Source organism: Vicugna pacos, chromosome 11 (genome assembly GCF_048564905.1).
Source record: "Vicugna pacos chromosome 11, VicPac4, whole genome shotgun sequence".
Lineage (NCBI taxonomy): Eukaryota > Metazoa > Chordata > Mammalia > Artiodactyla > Camelidae > Vicugna > Vicugna pacos.
This window is the reverse complement of record NC_132997.1, coordinates 39803377-39830398: the sequence shown is the minus strand read 5'-3', so window position 1 is coordinate 39830398 and position 27022 is coordinate 39803377. Positions and strand designations below refer to the sequence as shown.

General features: G+C 55.6%; 1 protein-coding gene and 1 long non-coding RNA gene across 5 annotated transcripts; one reads left to right on the top strand and one right to left on the bottom strand.

The window, feature by feature from the left end:
• The first annotated feature begins 10608 nt into the window (after nucleotides 1–10608).
• On the top strand, nucleotides 10609–21239 carry LOC107035231 (uncharacterized). Of its 4 annotated transcripts, none has more exons than XR_012078014.1 (6): nucleotides 10609–10660; nucleotides 12201–12455; nucleotides 14242–14280; nucleotides 15414–15500; nucleotides 15909–15986; nucleotides 20875–21239. XR_012078014.1 is itself a non-coding variant. In XM_072972317.1 (6 exons), the coding sequence occupies exons 1-6, from the start codon at nucleotides 12626–12628 to the stop codon at nucleotides 21088–21090; spliced, it is 768 nt and encodes a 255-aa protein (XP_072828418.1). In that variant the 5' UTR covers nucleotides 12585–12625; the 3' UTR covers nucleotides 21091–21239. The 4 variants fall into 4 exon arrangements, 2 of the variants coding, with proteins under 2 accessions (XP_072828418.1, XP_072828419.1); XR_012078013.1 differs by lacking the exon at nucleotides 10609–10660 and adding an exon at nucleotides 11961–12079; XM_072972317.1 differs by lacking the exons at nucleotides 10609–10660; nucleotides 12201–12455 and adding exons at nucleotides 12585–12796; nucleotides 16449–16625.
• Nucleotides 21240–23392: 2153 nt separating this feature from the next.
• Nucleotides 23393–26553, bottom strand: LOC140699291 (uncharacterized). Its single transcript, XR_012077338.1, has 3 exons — nucleotides 26404–26553; nucleotides 25049–25113; nucleotides 23393–24067 (listed from the first exon to the last, which is right to left on the bottom strand). It is a non-coding gene; the product is annotated as an uncharacterized lncRNA (long non-coding RNA).
• Nucleotides 26554–27022: the final 469 nt, after the last annotated feature.

The following is a 27022-nucleotide window of genomic DNA, read 5'->3' as shown; positions in this document are numbered from 1 at the left end:
TCTCTGGAGAGTGAAGGTGGGGACACATTCCTCAAGGGAAGGTGTCAGAGTAGGGGTGGGGCTCAGGGGAACGGAAAAGACGTGAAGCTGTCTGTGATGGGTGATATATTACAAAGCGAACGGCTTGATGAGGGCATAAGCAGCCTGGTGTCCTCTCCACCTGCAGAGCTGGGAGTGGGGATTGGGGTGCAGGGGGAAGCGCAAGAAAAAGGCCCGCTCAGGCAAGAGTGAAGCTGGCCGAGCTGAGTCCCAGGCCAGAGACTGTGACATTCGAAGTGCGGTCGACAAAGCAGACATCTTCCCACAGGTGCCAAGAAGAGGGGCGGGTGTTTGTGCTGAGGTGGGCAAAGCTGGGTTTGGCCTCCACTGGCCCTGGGTCTCAGGCTCCTGTGCTCCTGGGTTGGGTCAGGCTGGGCAGGACCTAGGGCCCTGGGATATCACCACAACTTGGCATCTCTTCGGCCCAGAGTGAGAGCCCCTTAATCTTGCTGTGATAGCTCAGTCCTCACACTGGATCAGCCTGATCTAATCCCCCACCTCATGTGTCCCAGCCCATCCCTCACCATCTGCTTTAATACAGGCCGACAGCCCATCCTGGTGAGCCTGAGGTCGCTGCTCTCCTCCTGCGTGGACCGCCCTCAGGCCTCTTTTCCAGCACATGAAGTCCAGGAGCCCCAGCACTCTAATGAAGCGGCCTGGCCACTTCCTTAACACGGATCTCAAGGGGAAGTGGCTTGGAGGGACCAAGTGGACTCAGGGGTCCGTGGCAGGGGCTGATGGGAAAGGGCGGGGTGTCAGCAGGATGCCTTTTTCCAAACTCAGCCTTGTCTGTTGGAGGACCATGTGCCCTCACCAGAGACATTGTGAGCACTGGATTCCCAGGTGCACGGCCCTGGGTGACGCCCTCTCACCACGGAGAGTCAAGGCAGGGCCCTTGCTGAGTCCCTGAGATCTCCCTTCCTGAGACAGGGGTGAGCACGTTGGAAGCCAGACCCTTCCCATGGGACCAGCAAAGTAGCTTCCATCACGCCCACCAGACAGGGGGCAGAGGAGTCCTGAGCGGCCAATTCCTAGCGCTGCCTCTTGGAGCGAGGTCCTCGCCCTCTCTGTGTTGCCACTTCCTCCTCTGAGCAGTGAGGATGAAACCACCCCCAGGAAGCTTTCTGAGAACCAGATGGTTCTTATTAGATATGAGGTGCTTGACCTACAGTTGGGCTGCATGAGACAGAAAAGGGAAAATACAGGGGCCACGAGGAGACAGGGATCAGCTGAGGGAACAAAGGCCTTGATGTCCCCCTGGCTGCCCACACCTGTGTCCACCCAGTTCCAGCTCCACCTCCTTTCCCTTCAGCTTCCGCCCTCGGGTTGACTCTCGTCCTGTGACTCAGTCTCCGCCAGTGGGAAAGGCTGTGCTCGGCCCTGAACCCTCAGCACCTGGACTGCAGGGTGTGGCTCTTGTCAGGAGAGACACATGGGTTGCAGGGAAAGGCAGGCAGCTGGGTGGGGGCTGCTGTCCAAGCGCCTTGACCTCGAGTCCTGAATGGCAGACCCCACAGAGCCTGCAGGAAAGGCCGCAGGCGCCACCCGGGCCGGAGCCCAGCTCCTGCCTTTGCTCACCTGAAAGGCTGGTCCTCGTCCAGGGAGGTCGCTGGAGAGGCCTTTCAGGGCCAAGGCTGTGCCATCTGGTCATAGTGAGGGTTCACCAGGAAGAGCTCTGAGCCGCTCTCAGCCTCCTCATCTGTCAGGTGGGTCCTGGGCCTCGGCCCCTTCTCCCTCCAGGCGCTCTGGATGGCGGATGCTGGGGTCGGGGGGGCCTCTCCCCAGGGAGGGGTGTGGGGAGCAGCGCTGTGGGCCTGGCAGCCTGAGGCGGGGCCCTCCAGTGCCTTGCTGACCAGCTCCCTGCTTCTGCAGACAGGAAGGCTGCCAGCCTGATGTTCACTGTGGCCGCTGGACCACTCCTGCCAACACCTTTATGGGAACCCAAGAGCCAGGTGAGTCCAGTCCATCATCACCAGCTTTGTGCTCCGTGTGCTTGTGTGTTTTATTCTCAAAGCCTTTCTTTCTCTTAGGCTAACAGGGCTCGGAATATGAAGGCCAAGGTTTACTGTCTGGGTGTAAAAGACTATCAGAGAGACCAGGTAATTCAGAACAGGTAAACCAGCTGGGGAAAGCTTTCAAAGGCAGCTGTCCCAGGGTCACCCCGAGGAAGGCCCTCTGCCCACCCCAGTGTTCAGACAGCAGACAGCCCCTGCAGATGAGCAACGAGTGTTGTGCAGACCTACACACAGAGGTGTGGGCGGGGGGCTTCCCGGTCTCTAATGATGGGCTGCTGGCAGATGCCAGGAGGTGGCCCTTGGAGTCTAACATGGCAGGAGGCAGGAGCCTGTCTCCTGGGATGGGACCTGCTGGGTCCTCAACGCCTGGCTGTGGGCCAAGCCACCTCCTCTCCCTTGTAGCTGGGTCAGATTGTTACAGGGGAGGCCCAACTGGATGAGACGCCCGAACCGCTGACGATGAAGGCTTTCTTACGTCGGTGAGTGTGGGCTGAATGTGAGAAGGGGGACAGGGTGGTTTCTCACCGTGGCCACGCCTGTCACTCTCCCTGACCCTGCCACCATCCCTGTGTTCCAGCTGGTGGGAAATTCCTGTAAGGGAGGTATGGGTAGAGACACATTCCATGCCTGTGTGGGAGGTACGTGCTGGGGTCACTGTCCTAGGCAGGATGGTGCTCGGGTATGTGTGGTGTGAATGTGCCTGAGTGTGCCTGCTTGTGTGAGTGTGGTGTGAGTGTGTGGGGGGTTGGTATTGTGTTGTGATTAGTGTGTACGAGAGTTTGTGTATTTGTGTGTGTGTGTGTGTGTGCCTGAGGAGTTTTTACAGAAATGTGTCAGATATGTCATTGTGCCCTGAGTATGAAATTAAAGGTATGTTTATGTGAGGTGCGTCTGCTGGGGGTTGTGGTGTGAATATGTGCGTAACTACCATTTCTTCCGTTTTAATTAAGATACACTTGAAATACGGCTGTGTATAAATTTAAGGTAAACCAGGCAATGACTTGACATACATTTACTGGGAAATAATTACCCCTGTAAGTTTCCTGTAATTACTTTTTTAAAACTCAAAACCAAAAGTTTAATTAAGAAATAAGAAAAGATAGTTTTTAAACCCTGAACATAACACTAGCAAATAAAATCCAACAACATATAAAAAAGACAATACATCGAGACTAATTAAGGATTCACCCTATAAATCCAAGTCTGATTCAATATTTAATTTATCAATGTAAATTACCACAGCAGCAAATGGAGAAGGGAAACATGATTGTCTTAACAGATGAAGAAAAGCATTGGACACAGTTCGATCCCAGCATCATACTAGGAACACGGCCTGACAAAGGCATCACGCGAATACTCACAGCCAGCGTTACACCCAGCGGTTAGATGGGGAAGGCCTCTCCCTGAGGTCTGGAACTGGACAAGGCTGCCCTCTCTCCCCTGGGAGGGTCCCCGCATCAGTGCGGTGAGGACCCTGTGCAGGTCCTTTTCTGACAGGAGCCCTCTCTCTGGAGTGAGCGCTGTGTGTGCCGGCTCGTGTGTCCACATCACTGGGGTTTGTGCCACTGAGGCGGGGGACGAATACACGCTTCCACAGGGACCAGCACTCATCTAGATGCAGCTGGACATGTGTCCCTGGGACACACACAGGCCTATCAAGCCCCATAGAGGATGCCAGTTGTCACCTATGCCCTTGGATGGCCCAGCCGAGATGACAGGTGCCCGCTGCACCCTCTCTGCCTGCGTGGCCCAGCAGCGCTGCTCTGACTTTTAAAACTGCTGCACAGCGTGACAGTCCCTTGGAGGGAAAGCTCAGAGCAGGAGTCTGGACCCCAGTAAAGTCAGAGCTGTTCCCAGGGTGTTACTCTGAATAAGTCAGTGGGCCGGTGTGAGGAGGCTGGGAGGGGGTGAGCAGGAGGCACTCGGCCCCCTCGGCCTCTCAGGCTCCCTCCTGGGCTGGGCAGAGGCCTCTGCTGGCCTCCCTGCCTCCAGGCCTGTGCTCCAGCCCATCCTGTGCCCAGGGCCCGAGGGACTGAGAGAGCCACTTCCCTAACCCAGCCTGACCGGGGAGCCTGAGGCCCCCTAGCCAGACGGCCGGGCCCCCCAAGGTCCAGCCTCTGCTCTAAGCCCACCTGCTGCAAAACCTTCCTCAGCGTTACAGGGTCCAGCCCACCCAGCCTCTGAGACTTTACCCTTTCTGGGTCAGCTGGCCCCTCTGGCTTCCCACAGCCCTGTCTGCGCTCTCATTAGTCATGTGTCACCCGCTGTGAACTATGACTCCTGCTGGCTTGTGTCTGTGGCTTTATTTTATCATTTAGTTCTGTTTATCTTCCAACCACTTGTTATGGAAATGTTTTAAGTTTACAGCTAAGTTAAAACAACTCACAATGTAAACACTTACATCCAGTACCTGGATTCTACAACTAATCTCTGACCATGTTTTATTTCCTCTCTGTCTCTTCATCAATCCACCTTATTTTCTTTTTGATGCATTTAAGAGTAAATTACAGTCATTGGCTACCTCACTCCCAAACCCCTCATTCTGCAAATCTTTACATGAGGAATGATTTTTGCTGAGTTCTCTTTTCAAATCCAGCAAACTTTAGTGTATCATTTGATGAGCTCTGACGCGACACCTATGTAACCCAAAAACCCATGAAGACTCAGAACACTAGAGTTGTCCCCAGAAAGTCCCCTCAGATCCCTTCCCAGGCAATCCCTGCCCCTCCCCACCGGAGCAGCTACTCTCTGATTCCTTCCTCCACAGGTTAGTTTGCTGCTTTAGAGCATCTGCTCAGTGACTCACGTGGGATGGATGCGGTGTCTGGCCTGGGGCACTCGGCTCCGTGGTTTGGGGACTCATCCTTCATGTGTGGTTTGGGGTTTGGGTTTGCTCAGGGCTTTCACCCCAGGAAGCAGGTTGGAGGCAACCCTGGCCACTCTAGTTCCTGTGTGTGACCAGACCCAGTGAGTGTCTGCAAAGCAGCCCAGCAGGTGGGGCACAGCGGTGGGGCCCACAGTAGGATGCAGTGCAGAGCATGGCGTCCCTCTGAGGTCCAGCGTCCAGGTCTGACCTTTGGATGTTGTCCTTGCAGATGATGGTCAATATGAGTTGATGATTTCCAGAAAAGGGTTTAATAACTCAAAGAACAAGGATGAAGTTATTTGTAGGTTCAAGTTCAAAGACAAGTAATTCTTTGGTAAGTAGCCCACTTGGTTACTTCCCACACTTCCCACATCGCGCTTCGTCCCCTCAGCCAGCTCAGCCTTTAAAGCCCGTGCTGACCATTCACTGTGGACACTGTGAGGACACAGGCAGTGTGGACAAGTGGAAGGAGGGACCTGGCTAGGAAGCCTGGCCACCTCTCCCTTCATATCAATCCCCCAGTAAATCTAGAGCATCTTCGACCAGCACTTACCTCTGCAGAGGCTGGGTTTGGGGTCCTGGGCCTCCCTCATTGCTGTACTCCCTTAAACTTTCTCAGCTCTCACTTCCCTTGAGAGGCAAGGACATGAATCGCACGAGTCTGCTGGTGGGGTGTGGAGGCAGCCCCAGGGCCCTGAGTCCGTGTCAGGTGCGCTGGTAGCCCTCCCAGGAGGGTGTGGTCACCTTGGATTGAGAGAAGATGCCAACTGCCGGGCCTGGGCCCTGGAATCCTGGCTCAGGCCCATGTTACATGTGTGACCTTGACCTAATGAGTGTTCTGGGTCAGCCTCTACTATCTGTACTATAAAACGGGGCCAATATGACAGGTGCACTAAGCACTCTCATGTATGTAAAGCTACTGCTTGGAAATACTCAGGCATCAGGTGTCCCTCCACGATGCGTGCGTGGCCTGAGGAAGCACGCGGCTGGGGCAGCAGATGTGCCCTCAGCGCTGAGGTGGGGGTGACCCCCCTCAGGGTGCCTGGGGACAGTGGGACTTTCTGCTTCCCCCTCAGCTCTCCCAGTGAGCCCCCTGATACAGTCATTTAATATGATTAGATCATATTCAGTGAATTCCCATTCCAAGGCCATCTGGTCAACTCAGACAGATTCCTCTCCCCCAGCACACTTCTGGGCCATCTCTCTTTCTGCCATGGGCACATAGAATGGGCAGGACTCTGCCACTGCCACACTCCCCCACCACACAGTGTGTAGATGGCCTCAGGGAGTTAGATGCCCCTTGGTTTATACTTTCTCAGGAGTGGTTAGGGACTGAGTAACTCATTTGCATGGAGAGCTAATGTTAATTGAGCACCTACTACATCAGGCCATATGCTGTGTTACTGTCCCAATTAATTCTCAAAAGAGACTTACTGCTGTTCTTTTGCATGGAACTGGAAGCAGAGTCAGGGGCAGTTGAAGAGCTTGTCCAAGGTCACAGGCTGGTTCAGGAAGAGCTGGAAAGTAGGCAGAGGTGATGTGATTGCCCGTCTGGGCCTTCGACCTTACTGAGCTGACAGTTCTTGAAGGTGGGGCACAACCTCTCCTTCAGGAAATGTGCTTCCTCTGTGCTTGGCAGCCATACTGCTCTCCCACCCCGGACATCTCCAGTGTTTCTATCTGAGCTGGACCAGGACCGGGGCTCACGTGGGAGAGCCCATCCCACAGTCTGAGCTCCTCTGCTGACCACCCCGCTGCACCTGGCGGGAGACTGGCCGGAAGCGGCCAAGCAGGGCTGTTTATTGCCAAGAGCTCTGATGCCCCACTGAGGATTGATTTGGCTCCTTTTAATTACATTTTCCGCTGATTAAAATGTATGGTAAAACATTTTAGAAAATATAGAGAAGCACAAAAAAGAAAAAATTTTAAATTAATGTTTCTATATGTTTTATGTTGTCTGACTTTAGTGTGTGATGCTTTATCTAATTTAAGAAGTTTTTTGATGTGCCATTTGAATGAAGTATTCAGTTAATCAGTTAACATTGATTTGAAAACTCGTTTTCAGTCAACCATGCTCTTCTGGGCCTTGGTATGGGGGGTACCTGCCATCACCTCACTTTCTGTGCTCTGGACCATTAACACCCCACTAAAAAGTTAATTTATACAAATCGTGAGGTTTTATTTCACTTAATTCCTACCATCCTTCTTCTCAGATGCAAAGCCTTTCCCTTAACCATACTTGGTGACTAGTTTTCATTATCATTCCTCATGAAAGACTAATACTGTTCAAAACTTCATAGCTCATCTGACAATTGAAAGAGGTCCCAAAAGCTTTCCACATGGAAATGAGCCATTTGTAGAGAATAGCCCTGACCTGTGGCAAGAAAGATAAAAACGATTTTTTTAATTATTAGAGATTGTTCATTATAAAAATGATACACAGGGAGCAGGTATAGCTCAGTGGTAGAGTATGTGCTTAGCATGCACAGGGTCCTGGGTTCAATCTTTAGTACCTCAGATAGATAGATAGAGAAAGAAAGAAAGAAACCTAATTACCCCCCTAAAAGCCAGAGATTTATTTTCAATGGAAAAGAATCTCTGTCTATATATATATACTTATGTATATGTATAACTGAATCGCTTTGCTGTGCACCTGAAACCAACATTGTAAACCAATTACACTTCAATAAAAAATGAAAATTAAAGAAAGATATGAAAAGCAGGAAAGCAGGAAAATACTAAAGAGTAAAGAATAAAACATCACCCCAAGTCTCAAACCCATAAGTGCCTGTAATATGTCAAATACAGTTTAGTAAACCTCATTTTCCTTGAAAGACAGACCAAAAATTGCAGTGGAGTTAAAGACACTACTGAGCATCACACAGACGTTTCTTCATGAGACAAAATAGTCCCCCCGCCGACGTCGCAAAAAACCCTAAAGTTACAATGAGTCTACAAAACCAATAACAGATTAGGGCTCTAAGTGGAGAATCTTTAGTTTGATTATAATCTGTGTGTTTTTAAAATTTAAGTGTCCAGGTCTATTTTTGAAAAAAATTTAAAGAACGACATTTAAAACTACCTTCACTCTTAGGGAGATTCTCCCGGGGTTTGGCACTGAGTATGGCCCCTCCTGCAGAGCTTCCTCCCCCTCTGATCACAGCCCAGTGGGTGCAGCCGCAGGAGAGACCTGGCCTTTGCTCCTACAGGGGGACACGTGCAGACCCGCATCTGTCCACTGGGGGGCGGCAGGCGCCCAGCCGAGGTTCTGGCCTCCTGGAAGTGGCGGCTTAGCTCCTAGGACCCAGGGAAGCCCGGGTCATGAAGAAGGCCAGGGAAAGAATTGTCCTCCCAAATCACCGATGTCGGAAGTGGTGTGACCCTGGGGGTTAGGACCATTGGTCCTAACTTTCAGAGGAGTCGGGGACCCGGGGAAGCTGGAGCAGGGTGGGGAGGGCACTGGCAGGAAAGCAGCCAGGCAGAGCAGCCGGGCCTCCCTTCTCTCCTTACAGCAGGGACGCAGCGAGTTAGGGCTCAGGACAGAGAAGGCTCCACAGCTGCCTGCTGTGAACTGTCTGAGCCCCGTGAGTGCGCCTCCCAGCTCCCCCAAATAACAGAACACGCACACAGAGGCCCCGCCCCCTCCTCAGGCTCCCTGGTGACAGTAAATGGCACCCCCACCCCCAGGCGCTCAGGTTGCTCACCTGCACGTTATCCTGGATCCCCCTTGGCCCCCACCCCCACATCCAGTCCCCCCGCAGGTCCTGCTGCCTCTGTGTCCAAACACACCCGGACCTGCAGCCCCTCCACAGACTCACTGCACTTAGAGCAAAGCCCCATCCCCTTCCCGGGGCCCCCGAGGCGCTGCCCCCCCACCTCTTTCCCCTCAACCAGCTCAGCTGGGTATACCTCAGGTCTTGGTCACACAGCCAGAAGCCCTCTCCTCGGGGACTTTCCCTGGCTGTCCCCTCAGCTGGCCCCAGCTCCAGGACCACCGCCTCAGAGAGAGCTCATCTTGCTGGGAATTTTAAATAATACACGAAAGTAGCCAAAGTCGTGCAGCGCACTGGGAGCCGCCTCCACCTCCCTCAGTGACGGTTAACCTCGGCCAGCCTGGCTTTACTGACCCCTCACCGTTAGTTTGAAGCAAATCCCAGGCATTACACCATTTCCTGTATAAATATTTCACTTACTTTTAAAGAAAAATTGTCTCTAAAATACAGGACAGGTCACCTGTTCATAAACGGCTGTCCCTTCCCTTGTGTGTTGATGTCACAGCACTTTACACTTCAGCATTTGTTTGTTCATTGTTTGTTACTTCGTTGTCTGTCTCCCTCCCCCGGTCCCTCCGGTGTCAGGCCCTGGAGAGCAGGGTGTCTGCCTGTCTTGTCCCCACTAAAGCCCGGAGCCCTGCACAGTGCCTGGTGCACGGGAGGTGTCAGAACAGGGCAGAGAAGGGAAGCTGCTTCTGCCAAAATGTGAGCTCTGCTCGCCAAGGGCAGGCAGAAGGGGAGGGACGGATGGACGGACAAGTCCATTGACGTTCTTCTTGTGTGGTTGTCTTTTAGATAAAAAACCTATCTCTGTGGAAGCTGCCACCATAATATGCCCAAGAGTAAAGACAGAGAAGCCAGATGAAGTGCCCAGCCCGGAGGCCGCGTGGGCAGGTTTTGCCGCCATGAAGTGTAAAGAATGTGGTACGCCACCTCCCCTGAGGCAGCACGTGTCTGTCTCCAGGAGCACTCAGGGCACCATCCGCACCTGCCCTGGCTGGTTGTCCTCTGAGCTGCTCGGGGATGCAGTGTGGCCCAGGCTCTGCAGAGGAGGGCAGGATGCTGGAGATGATGTGCCCCGGGGATGGTACCTTTGCTCCAGGCAGCCTTTTGGAGCTAAACTCACTTACTCTGTAAATACAGAGGAGTCGGGATGGTGACACTGTACTGCCATCCCTGGTCACTTAGCTCATGGCCAGGAGGACATCTGATCCATGTGGGGCTCCTCATTACCTGGTCAGCCTTCATTGCAGAGGTCGACCTCGCAGTGCTTTGGGATGAGCTCTCCTTACCCTCGCTGTCTGCTCTGCGGTAGCCCCGAATGCCTGATGTTCAAAGTCATTACAGTGAGGAGACTGCGAGCTACAGTGTGAGCCAAGCGGAGGAAGTGTGTGTGTCCAGCCTCGGGGTCGCTGCCTGCCCTTCCTCTGCTGCAGGGAGCTGCGTGTTGACGTTGGCCTGAACCACGGGACCGCCGTCATCAACACTGACATGCGCATCAGCAGCAAGAGCCGTGAGGCCGCCGGGGTGTGGCTCCCAGACCCAGGGCCGCCCTACCCCCTGCGCAGGAGGGCGAGACGCCCCGGGAGGCCAGTGCGGGGAGCAGTGGGCCCTGGGCAGGCCCGGCAAGCAGCCTGTGCAGACAGGCCCCTAGAGCAGCATCTCACAGGCAGCTCAGGGCCCTGAGCCCCACATCCAGGAGCTGAACCCGCATCAGGCTTGGGCAGTGCCCTGGGACTGTTACTAAAAAGAGCACCTGGGGTACAACTTACTGTCCAGACCTTGCAAACCTCTGCTGTCTCTGTGAAGCCAGTGTCATTGAAGGCACTTGGAAGGGACCAATTAGGGCTCTAAACAGACTCCAGAAACGGTGCTGAGGCTCTGCCCACCCCGGACCCGCCTGGCCAACCCCACTGGCCTGAGCCTTGTGCCGGGGAGCTCCGGGCTCCAACTCGGATTCCAGTGGGGTGAGTGGGAGAGGCTGGGACACTGTGTCCTAGGAGACAGAGTCCAGGGCCTCTGGGACACTCGGGCCCTCCAAACTGGGGTCTCAGGCACAGGGGTCGGGAGGACTGGACCAGCTGTGGCCGAACACAGTCAGGGACTGTTTCTGCCGTGTGGCTGAAGCAGCCGGCAGGGCTCTGAACCCACTCCTGACCATCACAGCTCCTGCCTCCTGAGCTTGTCTGGTGACACAAGCTGTCACATTGCAGATGTCATCAGCTTCCGGGTGCCTCTCCTCCTTTCTCATGCTCCTCAGCTGTTCCTCTCGCCTGACTCGCTCTGGTCTCTGCAGGGAGACTCCTCTGTTGATGGGGAAGCTGTCAGGGCCGTGGGGAGGGCGGGGGCTCAGCCTAGGGAAAGGGAGTTGGGAACACAGGGCTGCTGCCCTGGGACCCACTTTTCCAAGCTCTGCATCATCCAAGCACCTTAGCCTGGAGCTGCCCCACATGGACCACAGAGAGCGTTAGGCGGGAGTGAGGTTTCCCCCGGAGGAGGGACGCCTGTGCCGAGTGGCCACCGCCCTGGTGTCCAGTACCAGCTGATGAGGGTTCCAACCATGTGACAGTCTCCCTGTGTCTGTCTCTCTTGTCCCTGCACATCTCCCAGCAGATCAGAGACTGAATGTACACATTTACCACCAGGGTCCCACCCCCTGCAGCCGCCTGTCCACAGGCACATTTAGGAGAGACCTCAGGAGCAGCCTGGGGCTCCGGGCCCAGCACAGGTCCCCTCAGCCTGACTGGGCCTCTCCTTTCGGCCAGCCTGCTTCCTGGGCACAGGCTCTCTCTGCCCTCTTCCTTGCCCTGCTTCTCTCAAGCAGAGCACTTGACTTAGGGAAGGGCTGTGCAGCGCGCAGGTCCTCGGATGCAGCACACGTGCCGTGGTTATGAAGAACAGCACGAGAACAGATCCTGTCCTTAAGCCCCCACGTGGCCCTGGCCTGTGCTGGGACTGCCTGTGATCTCTCTCTGCAGCTCTCAGGTGCTCGCCATTTCCTCACTGCAGGGGTGGGAACAGAGGCTCAGAGACATGGAGTCATTTTGCCCAAGACTGCAGAGAAGTAGGGGAGAGAGGCTCTGGGGATGTGATCAGGGTGTCCTGGCTGTGTTCTTGCACCCCCACCTCTCAGGGGGCCCCAGCTGCCCCTCCGTCACCCATCCGTGTGTCGTAGCTCTTTGTGGTCCTCACAGAACCCCTGTGTGTCATACTAGGCAGGCAGTGAGGGCTGGGTTGCCTCTGCCTGGAGGACTGGACCTCCTTGACAGGGCCATGGGGGAGCTGCTGAGCGGGGGCAGCCATGGGGTCCGTGGCCCAGGGCTCCAGAGGGGCTCTCTGGGTACCAGCCCTGACCTCCCAGCCCCACTGTGGTCCCTCTACATGAGGTAACATGAGGGGAAGGGAGAGGGAGCTGATGGGGGAATCAGCCGTGGGAAACAGTAGGTGGGCACCTGGGAGGAATCACCAAGAGCAGCCCCCGGACTCTGACCCCTGTGCCTTCCTCAGAGTGAGCCCCAGAGACCAGCCCTGGACCAGCGATGCTCACAGTGCCCACAGGTGTCATGATGATGGTCACAGTGCTTACAGTTGTCACAGTGAGGACCACAATGCTGAGGGCTGTCACCATGATGACCACAGTGACTAATGTCACAACCACAACTGCAGTGACTATGGCTGTCACAAAGGGAGAGGCCACAGTGCCTGAGCTCATCCCAGAGGGGCTCTCTGGGTACCCTAACCTCTTAGGATCTTTCTTCTCAGGTAGGGCAACCAAGTCGAAGGGAAACTGGGCAGACGGGGAGACCTGGGATGGGATCTGAGTGGCAGGGGAAGCTGTCACCCGGGTCCAAGCCGAGCCTCTGCTATGTGCTCTTTCTTTAGGCACAAGGGTCAGGAGTGAGCCTCCCAACAGCCCCCCAGCAGCCCCCCCGATGCCACCTCTCCCGGGGGCCTCTCCCCAGGCGGTTCTCACCCCATCAGCGCCTACCCCACCCACCCAGTTCACCCTCTATACCAACCCTCTCTTCTTATCTTGGCTCATCCCGGCCCTGCTCCTGCTCCTGCTGCTGCTCTGGTTCATCTGTCGCCTGTGCTGCAAGAAGGTGAGTGACCCCTGCCCGCACAGCCTGTGTCCAGCCCTCATCAACCCCCCGGGGACCAGACACGTGTCTGCCCCAGGACACTGCCTGTGGGCAGGTTCCCATCAGCTCCAGGTCCTCAACCAGCAAACAAGGCACAGACTCTGCCTTTCATCTGGGACAGACAGCCTGGGCTTCCAGGGGGCCACCTGCCTCCTGCTTTCACAGGGAGGTGGTGGCCTATGGGCTATCCCAGGCTTGAGGAGAAGGGACCCCAGGTCCCTGAGACCAGGCCTGCTTCACAGCAGTCAGGCTTCTGGGGGACTCAGGAGGACCAAGGCTGGAGGGGCCTCTGCTCTTGGGGGAAGAAGAGGGGTCTGCAGGGGGCACCGATGGCCCAAAGGAAGGAGGACCCTGGCCGGGTGGATGCTAACCTTGGGGACAGCTGTGCCTTTGAAGACAGCACAGTCCCTCCACATCTCTAGTGCCTTCCATCACTCCTTCCTCAGTCATGACTGTGTCACCAGGATGTGCAGGGCTCCGTCCTGGGCCCAGAGAGACAGAAATGAAGCAGCCCCACTCCTGCCCACAGGAGCTCACACCCTGGTGGCTGGTCTGGTGTGGAAGCCTGGGGGGCATTGAGGGTAAATGTCCCCTTCAGGGGGTGTGGCAGGTGTCCTTATCAGGACAGGCCAGTAGCCAAGGACAGAGACTGGCCCAGGGAGGGGGCCAGAGAGCTGAGTGAGGAAGAGGACAAAGCAGAGCTGAGAAAGGACACGTCAACCAGCAGAGAAGCAGCAGGTCGGGTTTCTACAAGAGGAGACATGAGGAGAGAGACGCCGGGGGAGGGGGGCGGACTGGCACCCCTGAGGGCTGGGAGGCCGGGGCTGCGGGGATGGGAGGTGAGGGGGGAGGAGGAAGGGGTGGGAGTGCTCTCTTGTCTTCGTATGACGTCAGGGCTGCTGCTGAGACTCCCGGGGGGGGGCTTCTACCAGGGACCAGGTGCCTTAGTCTGCCTGCCTCTCCCTCGGCCCTACAGGGAGGGACCGACTCCCCTTAATAACTGAGGAGCCTGAGGCTCGGGGAGGTGGAGCCTGATGGTTACAAACCCTCAGGCAAGGGACACCCAGACTGAGACCCCAAAGCCCATGTTCTGTCCCCCTGCTGCCGCTGAGCAGGGTCCCCTCCTGTCTGCAAAGCTGAGCCAGAGCCCCACAGGCCCCTTCCAACCTATAATTATGTCACCGTGCCCCACAGTGGTTGTCCCTCTCTGATACCAAGTAGGCAGGAAAGAGATGGATGGAGGTGAGAAGAGCCATCATGGAGGGAACTGTGACCCCCAGGTTGGGGTGGGAGGAGAAGGAGCCAGTCCATGCCAGAGACCTGTCCCCAAAGGTATCACTTCGGTGGAGATAAACTTTATGGGCACTGGACTTTGATCGCTTGAATTTTGATCACTTCCATTCTAGACTGTCAAGGAGCCACCACCGACCCAGGAAAGAGCAAAGGTAAGCGGTGTGTTTGGTCCTGATGTTGTCAGCCTGCCTGATGCACACACTGACCCGCACAGGGAGGCCTCCGGCTGCCGATGGGGATATGTCCCCCCCACCCCCCCCAGCTCCCACCTGCCTGGGCAGGGAGAGCTGGCAGCAGGAGGATGGTGACAGAGAGGCACAGAGGGACCCCCAGGAGGACATGGGACTCACCAGTATCACCCAGACAACACACTCCCCATGTTCCCAGCACGGCCTCATTCAGAGCCTTTGTCACTGAATCAGCAACGCATAGTGGCCTGTTTCAGGAACAGCTATGATCCCTACTGAAATAAATGGGCTTTTTGTCAGTTCCCAAGGGGTGTTTCTAGGATGGTCCTTCCCCAGGACTCAGGTGAGCTTTTGGAAAAGGACCCTCAGGTTTCAGGGACCTGGTCCCCCTTCTCCAGGCTCTGAGTCCTTTGGGCTCCGTTCCCTTGGTCTCCATCTTAGTCTGTTGTCAGCATGAGGGTCTTGGCTGGGGGTGACCTTTAAGGACATGGGGCCGAGGAGAGGGGAGGGAGGAGGGCATTGAGCTGTGAAGGGGGTGCAGCCCAGGCGAGCCCAGGGACCAAGGGGCAGGGGAGCAGCTGTGACTGACCAGGGCGGGTGCCCAAACCAGGGCCCATAAGAGGCAGTTGGAGCAGGGGCACTGTGTCCTAAGAAAGGGGACCTGGGCCTGAGATCTGGTGGGAAACAGGGTCACTGCCTGGGATGGCATCTGCGCTGGTTGCAGTGTGGCCTGGGGACACTGGGTCTGCCAGTGTTGGGTGAGTACCAACCTGTCCCTGCTCATGACCCGCCCCCCACAGCCTCCAATGTGAGACACAGCCCCAGGCCCAGCTTCTCCAACAAGGGCGGCTCCGGGCACCAAGGGGACAGGACAGAGTTTGCTGGCCTTTGGAGGAGGCCCATCTCTGTGAAGCAGAAGCGTGTGTCTTACACAGAGGACACTCTCTTACTGTGCCCGCCACTGCTCATCTGTCCTTGATTCTCCAGCAAACATTCCCTGAGTGACCAGAACTTGACAGGTGCTGGGGCAACAGATGTCATGTGTCTGCAGCCAGGAGCTGCCAGATAAGGAAGCAGACAGGGTTTTCTCTTCCTAGGAGCCTGAGGAGACATGTCCCATGCAAACATGCCCCACGGTGATTGTCCCCTGTGGATGCCAAGGAGGCCGGATGGAACGGATGGAGGTGAGAAGGGCCCTGGGGAGCAGGAAGGGAGGGGAGCCACTTCGTGCACAGGCCTGGGCCTGTAAGGCACGGCCCGAGTGGGAATGAGCTATGGGCTGTGGACTGCAGTCACTGAGTACCAGAGAAGAGCCAAAGGCCTCCTGACCTAGTGGCCCAAGAGACGCCAAAATGTATGCGGGCTCATGCTCGCACCACCACCAGGGTTCCTAGCAAATGCATTTCCCTGTCAGGCTGGGGCCAGGGTTCTGGATGTTCGGGGGGGGTGGCTCCAGGTGGAGGCTATGGTGCTGTCTTGGTGGTGGTGGTGGGGACAGAGCCCTGGAAGGCCATCTCGAGTCAGAGGGGACATGACCCCTCTAGTGGCAGCATCTATGCCTGTAGATTCCTCACAACCACACCTTTTTTCAGGGAAAACTGGATCATTTGTGTGACTTTGTTCAGCGCTGCAGCCAGGCACCAGTGATGTGGCGCCCGCCCAGGGCCGTGGTAAGCAGGGCACAGTGTCACTCCCCGTGGGCTGGGGTCTTGTCTTTGCCCTTGACTGTTGCCCCTGGGACTCTGGGTCAGAGAGCCCTGTCTGGGCATCTGCCAAGAGAGACGCCCAAGACGTGGAGACCTGGTGCTCATGAGCCCCCCCGGGGTGATTCTCAACACATTTCCCCTGCGTCCTCGTCCTGGGTGTGTCAGGAACTTTCTTACCCAGAGCAGCACTCAGCACTTCTGATCTTCAGTAGACAGGGCTGGAGAGGAGGGCAGGCAGAGTCCTGCTGGCCTCCTAGTCCCTCCCCACTGCCCACCTGGCCCTGTGGGACTGCTGGCTGTGCCCCATCCATGAGGCCCTCCCGGGCTGGTCACTCAGGTGCCAGGAGTGACATGGTGAGACATGGTGGGGGACATGGTGACACCCCGCCCCCAGTGTTGTCTGGCAACACTGGCTGCTTTTACCAGACAGTAAAGATGCCCTCCTGTGTCGGTGCCTGTGACAACGGGGAGAAGCCAGATTGTTCCAGCTGTCAGCCTTGGAATTTAATACAATGGCAGATAATTTTACTGAATCCTTTCTGTGGGCTGGGTGCTCGGCTAAGAGCTTCACATGTTTTCACTGCTCTGATTCTCCCAGTAACTGTGAGTGTAAGTCCTGCTTATCCCAGCTTTACCAAAGGGGGACTGAACCACAGAGAGGCTGAGTGGCTTTTCCCAGGTCACTTAGGATGGGAGAGGCAGAACTGGATTTAAGCCCCGAACCTGGCCCCACCCTTTTTACTACTTTGCCCCCTTTTGGATCAGCACATGGTCTCATGATGGTTATTTCCAGACCTCGAGACGGCTGCCCTACTCAGGCCTCCAGATCCTAGGAGGGCGGTGCTCCTGCTTCACCTGGGAGTCATCCGCCTGTACATCATATTCCATGGGGGTGTCCCCATGCTCAGCCCCTCTGCACAGATGGGGCCAGGGGCTCAGAGGACACTGTGGTCCCAGGGTCTGTAATGAGGGCTGAATTAACCGCATTCTCTGAATCATGCAAACACTGGCTTGGTGACTGGGCAAGGGGTATTAAGAAGCTCTGCACAGGCCTGAAAGCCCCTGGACACTGCTGATGACACACTAGAGACGTGCACACACCCAGTAAGACATAGTCTGGTGACAGAGGTGTCAGGGCAGCTGGGACCCAGCCCTGGGTCTGAATTGAGTTCTCAGTCCCAGGCTTACTTACATGGAAGCTGCATTCTCCTGGAGTCTCTCCCCACAACGACAGCCCTATTGTGGTCAGGGGAGCCCCCACACCAGCCTTATGCCCTGAACAGTGGAGACCCCCCACTCAGAGATACCCACTCAGGAGCAGGAGGGACAGAGCCAGACAGAGGGTTGAAGCAGAGGGAGGCAAGAGACCGTGGGTGGACAAGGGGAAGATTTCAGAAATGGCCTCCTGCCCTGCGAGGTGAGGGCAGGGGCGCTGAGCCCCTCTCTGAAACAGGCACATTCCAAGGGCCGCTCTTGGAAGCTCAGGTTGTGAGGGTGGCAGAGTGATGGGTTAGGGGCCCTTACAGCTGCCCAGGGCTCTGTCGGGACCCTGAATGCCAGCTCTCCAGTCCCCCCAGCAGTGTGAGCTCGAAGTGACCTGTGTGCTTGCTGAAGGCAAAACTGAGGCCTGAGAGGTCAGGGAAGTTGCCAAGGCCACCGGGAGAGTAAGTGGCAGCAGCCGGAGCTGCCTGAAATCAACCTGCTCCTCCTGAGAGGGGCTGGGGTCCTGTAACTCTTCTGCCTTGTGGATGTGCCCCCCCAACTTCTCTGCCCCATCCCCCCAACCTCATCCCTCCCAACCGTCATTCTGGAGACCCGAGTGTTGTAGGATTTCTGTGGGTACCCCGAATTCCAGCAGGTGCGGGAGTCCTGGCTCCTTCTCATGAAGCCTTCAGTGCATTGGTCCCAGGCCTTAAAGCGAGTCACGGACTAAGAGGTGGGGTGTCAGCTGGAACCTGAATCTCTGCAAACCAATCAGCCCCAGCCCCAGCCCTGAGTGTGCAGAGTGTTGTTCTGGGGAGAGGCTCCAGGACAAGCAGGTGGAGAACGCTGCTTCCACGCAAGGAAGGCTGGGACTGAGAACTCGATCTGCCAGGCTGCTTGGGGACACATTACTCGGAAATGGCCTCGTGTTCTTCTTACCTGAGCCACAGGCTCTCTGAGTGAGAGATGGTCTGGAGTCAGAGGAGAGAGCACATCTCAGTGGGAAACTCTGCAAGACTGAGTTTGGGGCACTCGGCCTAGCCCGGCCTGGCCCAGGCAGGGGGATAGGGGGCGTTGGTCAGATGTCCTGCCAGGACAGACGTAAGCCATTTGTCCCCTCACTGCAGGCCACCTCATGTGCCCTGCAGCCCCTTCCAGGAGCTCTCCTCAGACAGAACCTCCCCCAGGCCCTCTTCACCAGGCTGTGCTGGAGAACAGAAGCCGCAGGGCAGGCGGTTCCTGGCAGTGCGGTGCTCAGCCTCTCTCTCCTCCATCCGGGCCCTGATCTACAGGGGAGGCGGATACCAAACTGCTCATTCTGGGTGGGAACTGCAGTCAGGCCTGCCGATGGGCAAGTGCTCAGGAGTTAGCAGTGGAGTCTGGTGGTGAACTTGTAGGAGCCATTGCCTTGTAAAAGCCTGGTCCGCTGCTTGTTTCAGTGAATCCAGATGTTTTGTACTTCAGCACAGTACAATGCAGGACGTTCCCAGAGGCTCAGTTTACCAAAAACCTCAGCGGTTTTGCAGCAGAAGTAGTTAGTCTTGTTTGCTATATCTCTCTGCCCGACCCCGCCCCGCCTTCTAATCCCCAGAGGAAGTTTTCTAATAACGGTCCCTTCCAGACCACCTCTCCCTGCACACAGATACGCAATGATGCAGATGATGATGATGCAGATGCTGCTGCTGCTGCTGCTGCTGCTGCTGCTGCTGCTGCTGCAATCAGACAGTCTAATTTCTTAGTCTTGAGCCAAACCCTGACTCCCACCCGAGGTCCTGATTCTCTTCCTTCACCGCCTTTCCCAGGGCAGCCCACTCAGCTCATGGAAATCAGATCTCCTAGATCCATGAGGAAAATCACGTAAAAGTGGAAAGCCCTCCCCTGTCTCACTGAACGTGATGCTGACAGTGATATAAGTGTCCCCAGAGAGTACAGCCTGGGTGATGTCGCCACCACACAAGGCCCTTTACCTGAGGATCTCACTTCATTGTCACAATTAACAGCAGTGGTTTATACGGAGCAGGGATGGCCAGACACTGAGCACTTTACACAAGCTCATGCTTTTCATCCTTCCAACAACTGGGTGGAGGAGGAAGCTGACCCCTACTCAGTGGAGTCACCTGCCCAGTCACACAGCCATGAAGCAGGAAGACCAGCACCAACAGCCCGGTGCCCAACTCCTCCCTGCGAGCGTGGCTGCCTCTCTGTCCAGCCAAGTAGGCACTGCTCTGCATTTTGAAGCTGAACCTGAAGAAACTGAGGCTCTGACATTTCGTGATGAGCTCAACATGACAGGGCTATGGAGGGGTTAGCGGGGCTGCAAAGGACCCCAGGGGAGTCTCACTTTCCAGCCCAGTCTATGTCTCCTGTACCCTGCTGTCAGGGAGATAGAGAAATGTCTGGAAAGTTCTTCCTTCCTCTTGCAAACAATTGTGAATATTAATGTCTTATTTTCACACTGTGTTGTTTGCAGACTACGTCTAAATTTGAGCTCACATGTATTTGCTGGAAACAGTTGTCCAGGGTAACGATTAGAGCTGCAGACAGGCCGTATGATGCGCTCATGGCCAAGGAGGTCCTGAGTCCTTGTGCTTTGACCCCGCCCACAGGGGTGTGTGTGATAAAAGCTGGGACAGGGCTTCAGCCCTCCAGGAAGTCCTAGCTTGACAGCTGTGCTTCAGGAAACTCTCAGATCATGACTTTGGGATAGCGATGGAAGCAGGCTTGACGACCCCTGCACCCCGACTCCTCACACACACACACACACATGCAGGCACACACACACACACACACACACACACATGCAGGCGCGCACACACACACACACACATGCAGGCACGCACGTACACACACACACACACACGCGCACATCCTTATGTAGCAAGCAGGAAATCTAGAATTGGAGCCAAATCTCCAAAGCACTGGAAGTTAAGGTTCAATCAACCACTTGCCAATTGTGTCAAGAAACATCCCTTCGCTGAGGCTGAGCTGGTGTAAGAAGCGATTGGTTACTGGCTTAGATCTCTTCATTAATAGAAAACCAGAGGGGAAGGACACCGTCACTTCCCAAGGCCCTGCTACCTCCCGTACCCCCTTATGTCCACACGGCAGACTCATGGGCCCTGCCATCTCCCGGGGTCTCCACTGCTGTCTGAACGAGGTCCTGAGTTCAACCCACAGTGCTCCCATTAAAAAAAAAAAAGAGCTTGTGAAAAATTCAAGAGGGTTTAGGTGTTCTGTTTTCCCAGTGTGGCTACATTACTGGGGAAAACCACCATTATTCTAAAGGGTTGCTGAGGATTTTAAAACCTGGGGTGAGGAAAATGACAGTCCCAGGAGGAGAAGGCAGCGTTCAGTGGCCTTTGTCACCCACAGGCACTCAAGGTGACACTTCATGCCTAAGTGACAGGTTCATGGAAGCGGGAAGCCTGCACACCACATGGAGCCCCTGTGGGGACTGGTGGGCCTTTCTGGGGACCAACAGGCCCAGACAGACCCAGCAGGGGGATCAGTGAGACTCTGGGCAGCAGGAAAAGGGTGGGCTCGAGCAGAGAAGGCGCTCAGCAGGCCCCAGAGACCAGGGAAACCACAGCCTTCTGCTCCCAATTCCAGCGGGTTCTAGTGACCTTCTCTCTCTCTCTCCCCCCTGCAGGGGAGATGCATCAGTGTCGCCCTAATGAAGCCCCACTGTGGGCAGCTGCCCTGCGGCCCCAAGATCTGCGTTCAGCCCAGCCGGGAGCGCTTCCCCATCAAGAACTTCTGCTCACGGTGCCAACACCCCCTGTCCATGTGCCCCAGGCTTCCCTCCAGGATGCTGCCGCTGATCCACCCCCCTGCCCCCTCGCACCCTATTGTCCTGAGGAAGTAGACATGATGTGTCCCACTCCCAACGGCTGCGTGTTCATTTGTCACCAAGGGCTGTGATGCATGCGGTTATAGCCAAATTCTGCCCTTTGAACAAAGCCCAAAACATCTTTGAAATATTAATACAATCCTGTGTCTCCTTCCCTAATCTTATGCAGAGAGGAATACTTGAATTTCTCACCTCCTTCACTCCGTTTTCCTGGTTTCCGTTTTTTGGCTACCTGCTCTCCAAATGTGTCCCAGAAAGAAATGACGCCCTCTACTGTTCCCCAGCTGGAAGTGCACCTTCTCTTTCCAGATTCCCCCAAACTGTCTCCAAGCCCAGCGGAGTTTTGGAGGAGTCTCTCCATTTCTCTGGAGAAGTTCAACCTCTGTTACTTGCCATCTGCCACCGTAGAAGAAACCGTGCTCCCAACAGAGATGTTTTAGCGTTCAGTGTCCTCCCCACCACCCAGCGTGCGCACACGGTGTCTCTGACTACTCCAAGCACCGCGCACACAGCCCCGGGGAGCACTTCCGGAGGGGCCCCGGGGGGACCAGAACTAGTTGTCCCTAATCCATGTTGATAGTCAGTTAAAACACTCTCCACCCTCCCCTCCAGCTCCTTGACTGTTACATTTCTGCCTTTCAGTTGGATTTCTGTAAGACCACTATAGGTAAAGGTATGTCAGGGTTGGGTTGTGAATATGTACGGATTGAAGTAGATGGACAGTGAAGACCATAACTTTCCTTATGTTCGAAATAAAAAGCAAGGTTTTGCTGGAATGGCCCCTGTATACGTATGCAGGGATTGTCTGCTGGGCTCCCCGTGGTCACACAACTCTCACCCTTCAAAGCATTTGTACCTGGAGTTGCTCTTTCTTGGGACGCCCTCCCCCACTCATTTGTCCTGTCACTGCTTGGGCCTCGGATCAGCGTCCTGCCAACAGCAGGGACAGAGGCGGTGAAGCCTCTCCCACCCCCTCGTGGGCCTGTTCTGTCTCCGCCAGCACATCGGTCTCCCGAGCTGTTTATTAGAAGGCTTTCCCTGGCACAAAATGCCAGGCACAGGCATTTCAGAGAAATAAGCTAATGAGAAAAGGAAGAACTAAGGAGAGTGCTTAACCCCTGTGGGCTGGGACCCAGTGGTTTGATTTGGGCCCCATTCAGAGACCAGAGCAACTGCAGGTGTTTAAAGAGGACGCACACCCACTCTGTACCTCGCTCCCTGACGTCCCTCAGGGAACGGGAGGCCTTGCCAACGTGTTGGTTTTGTTTGATTTTGTGTCGCAAGAGTAAGAGGCAGTGGTTGTGTAAATGCAGAGGATGTTAACAAGGGATGCCTGACACTTGGCTGGGAAGCCATTGTATCCATTTGCTTGGGCTGCTAAACCAGAGACGGAGTGGTTTAAACAACAGATACCTATTTTCTTACAATTCTAGAGGCTAGAAGTCCAAGATCAATGTGTCTGCCAGGTTCATTCTGAGCCCTCTCTGCTTGGCTTGTAGATGGTCATACTTTCCTTATGTCTTTGCACAGTGTTCCCTCTCTAACCATCTGTGTCCTAATCTTCTCTTCTTAAAAGGACACCCAAAAGAATAGATTAAAAAAACAAATTTCTTCTGTATAGCACAGGGAATTATAACTTTTAATGAAAAAGAATATGAAAATGAACAATATGTATGTATATGCATGACTGAAATAGTATGCCATACACCAGAAATTGACACATTGTAACTGACTATATTTCAGTTTAAAAAAAAGATACCAGTTATACTGGATGAGGGCCAACCCGTATGACCTCCCTGAAGTTAGTTACCTCTGTGAAGACCACATCTCCAGTCACACTCTGATGTCCTGGGAGTTAGCACTTCTACAGGTGAATTTGGGGAGGACACAGCTCGGCCCACAACAGCCGTTTATCAGCTGACACCCTCAGGAGCCCCTCTTCAAGTGGTGGGTTCTGGGGGTCAGTGGGGTCCTAGGAAAAGACTCCTACAGGCTTTGTAGATAAAGAGGCCACAGGTCCTGCTCGGCTCCATTGTTACAGAGAGTTGACGACCCCAGGCAGGTCACCCTCCCTCAGTGGAGCCTGCAGCTATGTGAATGCGCACACAGCTGCCTGCCCTCACACACACAGTGGGGGCTCCTTGGAGGCAGCTCCTGCAGGATGAGTTCCTGTAAGTCTGAGGCAATGCTGGGTCAGGACCCACTTTTGCTACAAGATCAGGAAGGACCTTGGAGACTCATCATCTCCCTTGACAGATGAAGAGCTAAGGAAGTGTGGGTGGCAGCCCCCGCTCATGATCCTTGAGATTCTGGGGGCTCCAGTGGCATCGAGATGCCCAGAATTGCAGCCCATGAGCCCCAAGATGACCTGGGGTTCTCAACCCAAAGGTGCAATTCCTTGTAACTGGAAATCCTGGACTTTCATTCTTTATTTCCCTGCTACCCATGGGTGGTAAGCATCCCAGGGAAGCAAACTCTAGCTCAAGGAGCAGATGGCCAGCTCTGGGAGATTCTCATCATGCCATCAGGAGGCCATAATGGGGAAGGAGGTCAGGGGCAGGAGTCCCAGCCTGGGTGCGGCAGGGCTTGGGGCTGTCTCAGAGATGGGCAGCAGCCTAACCCTGGGAGCCCAGGGGGCAGAAGGCTCAGTGGGCCAAATGGGTATCTTCGACAGTGCCCCCTAGTGGCCTTTCTGTGGTATAGACTCAGGTGTCAGGTGTCCAAGGGCTTGTTGAGGACAGGATGACCAGAGGTTGGCATGATACAGTAAGTTATTCCAGGAGATGGCGCTCAGAGCTTACATTTCTTTACTAGCCCAGTTTAAAAATCAGTTTTAAAACATCAGGGTTAGTAAATTCATGGAACAAACACGATGGAGACTTGTCTCACCGCTTAGTTGATTTCATGCCCGCTCTGTGTCCCCTTTTATCAGGTTGTCAGTGGTAACAGCTTTGTTCTTGCTTTCTGGAGGCTGGAGATATTTCTTTAAAACCTGGAGAGATGGGAGAATACTTGGCGCGGTGAGGGGACCTGCACTGCCCAAAGTCTTCAGCGCCCACTTGTCTGACCCACAGGCCTCCCACCAAATGTGCAGCTCCCTGTTACGAACAGCAGACTCCTGGCTGGGGCGGCCAGGTCGATGCCAGAGGGCTGGCCCCAGCCCCTCTGCCAGAGCCCAGCCTGCCCAATGTCAGGGCCCCACGTCCTGTCATTCTTCTCTGCCATCATCTGCCCTTTTCCCCACGATCATCATCTGTCCCTCATTCACCGCAGACTTGGTTACCACATTGACGCTGCCCAAAGCCCAGAGCCCACTACTATCCCAGGGAACTCCACATCCACCGGATAACCCAGCCAATGCCATCACATCGTGGCCTCCAAGTCCCTGCCCTGCAAACCACCTCCATCCCCACACCCACATTCTGTCACAGTTTCCGTCTCTCCCTGTCAGCAAACCCCCGTCTCCCCTCCTACTCACTTGCCTTGTCCTGATGGGCTCTGCCCAGCTGCAGGCCTCCAGAAATCTGGGCCCCATCACGCCATTCCCCTCTGTGCCCTGTTCCTACGGCCTCAGCGTGCTCGGGCTAAACTTGGAAACCTTTTTTGATGACCCGCAAGGCTCCTCGGTATTCGCAGCCTCCCCTGCTCCTTTCCCTGGTGACTCTGCAGCCCTTCTCACCCTGAACAGGCCACACCCTCCTATGCGGCCTTCCCATGTTCTAATGGGTGCCAGCTGTGTCCGTGTGCCTACACACCCCATCTGGACAGGGACCCACACCAAGGGCATCATTTAGCTCTGTTTTGCCTTTCTGCTCCCTCCACCCCCAGCCCCACTCCTGAGCTGACTGTGATGAGTCATCGGGGCCTGTGAGACATCACTTCCTCAGAGCAGCCGCCCAACACCGGGGCCCGGACAAGGCTGGATCCCCTGCCGTATGTTCCCACAGTATCTGCCTTCCTCTCTGCTGCTCACCTGCTTCGTGGACCATCTGTGCTCCCCTGGACCAGGGCTGCAGGTTCTGCATGGCCTGCTGTCAGCTGAGTATTGGAAACAGCAGCACCCATCACTCGTAGCGACGACAAGGGAAATGTGAGGTTGGAGATCTTGCTAACTGCCTCCCCGCCCACCCCACCCACCACACCGTGCCCCCCCACCCACCTGGGAAGAGTTAACATCTCACAAGAACTCTGGCTTGGCCTGGCTAGGTCCTGAGCGCCTCCCAGGCACCATACCCGCTTCTGCCAGCCTGGCTGTCTTGTGTGGGCCACACAGAGCCCGCCTGAGTGGTTGGAAGGGGAGGTCACAATGATTTCACCCATGAGGACCCAGCACAGAGGACTCAGACAGTCACTCCAGTGTGCGGCACGCTGGACCCAGCTCTGTCTGACACCCCGGCCAGGGCTCACTCAGCAGGGCCCAGGGAGCACCGTGGCCTCGGACACCCTCTTCCTGCTTGACTCCCTGACATCACCTGGCCTTCCTCAGCCAGGTGATCCGGGGAAAGAGGATCACTGTACGGGGCCAAAACCCACAGCCAGGGTGGAGAGCCACCCACACCCACCCAGGAGTGAGGGAAAGCCCTTCATGAGGAGGAAGGAGCCACAGGGGCGGGCTACGGGCACAGGCGGGCGAGTGAGAAGTTCCAGAGTGGACGTGGGGGTGACGCAGGACAGCGGAGGCCCAGAGTGACGTGAGACCCAGTGGACGATTCTAGGGTGGGGTTGTTGAGCCGAGGGGACCCTGAAAGAGCAGGTGGGGACCTCCAGGCTCTTATCTCTGGGATGGGAAGGTACCCAGGTGATCCCAAAGGGTAGCCAAGCCTCAGAATCACCAACCAAGGGGGAAGAGTAGAGGGCACAGGGAGGAGCCCCGGGGGACAGTTAGGTGGCAGAAAAGTGATGGATAAGAGTGGCAAGCAGTGCTGGGCATCCCAGAAGCCAAGCAAGGAATGAGCTTCGACAAGAAGGTGAGGTCCTGGCGGCAGGAGCTGGTCAGGGCGGGGCCTGAGCAGAGGGCGGGAGCGCGGGCGGGAGCAGGCTGGGTTCTCCCGCGGCCTCCCGGGGGCAGTGTGTCTGCGGGCTCTCAGAGGGCTGGCCCTGCCTGACATCTCCCTGCACCAGGCTCTGCGTCCCGTCTTGGCCTCAGAGTCCAGTGTTGCTCTCTGGGCTCTGCCCAGGGCCGCCACACTGCGGTGACCTAGCTAGGGTCATCCTCCCGACTAGGCTTTGGCCAGACCCTCCTAGAGGGTGCCCGCTCCCCAGACACTGACCCTCGTGTCATGACGTGGGCGCCCCTCCGTGAGCAGCCGGGGTCCTCAGAAAGCTCACCCGTGAGGATGCCTGAGTGCTGGCCCGCAAGGCCCCCAAGGACAGTGGGGAGTCTGGGGCCACGAGCAGGGGATTTGTCAGTCCCTGCCGCCCAAGACGGCCGCAGTCTTCCTCTTCTGGTGGCATCTCGCAATGTGGTGTGGTGACCGATCCCCAGTTCTCACGGCAGCTCTGGGCAGCGGCTGCCGCCCTGCACAGCTGTCTCCCTGCCCCCTGCATGCTGGCCTGGCTCCAGCCCTACCCACTCCCGCTCACAGGTCCAAAAGGAGCAGCCTGGGGACACTCTGGGTGTAGAGAAGAGAGCGCTGGAGCCAGGGTCAGGAAACCGGAGGGGACGGTTCTTACCTGTAACCCGTGTGAAATAAAATCCACATTTTGCTGTAAGATGAGAAAAATGTCAACATAAAAAGTTTTCCCTCTCCTTTTGTAAAGGAAAAGCCGGGCTGGGCTAACAAGATAACTCACATATCTAAGTATCGGAATACTGATCTGAGTTCTGCTGGACTAACTCATAAATCTAAGTTAATTAGTGTTAGTTTGCTGTTCATGTTTTTTTTGCTAGCCAGCTGGATTTTTAAAGAGATCTATCTGGCTTTGGAATGTTGGTTTGCTGCCTCCC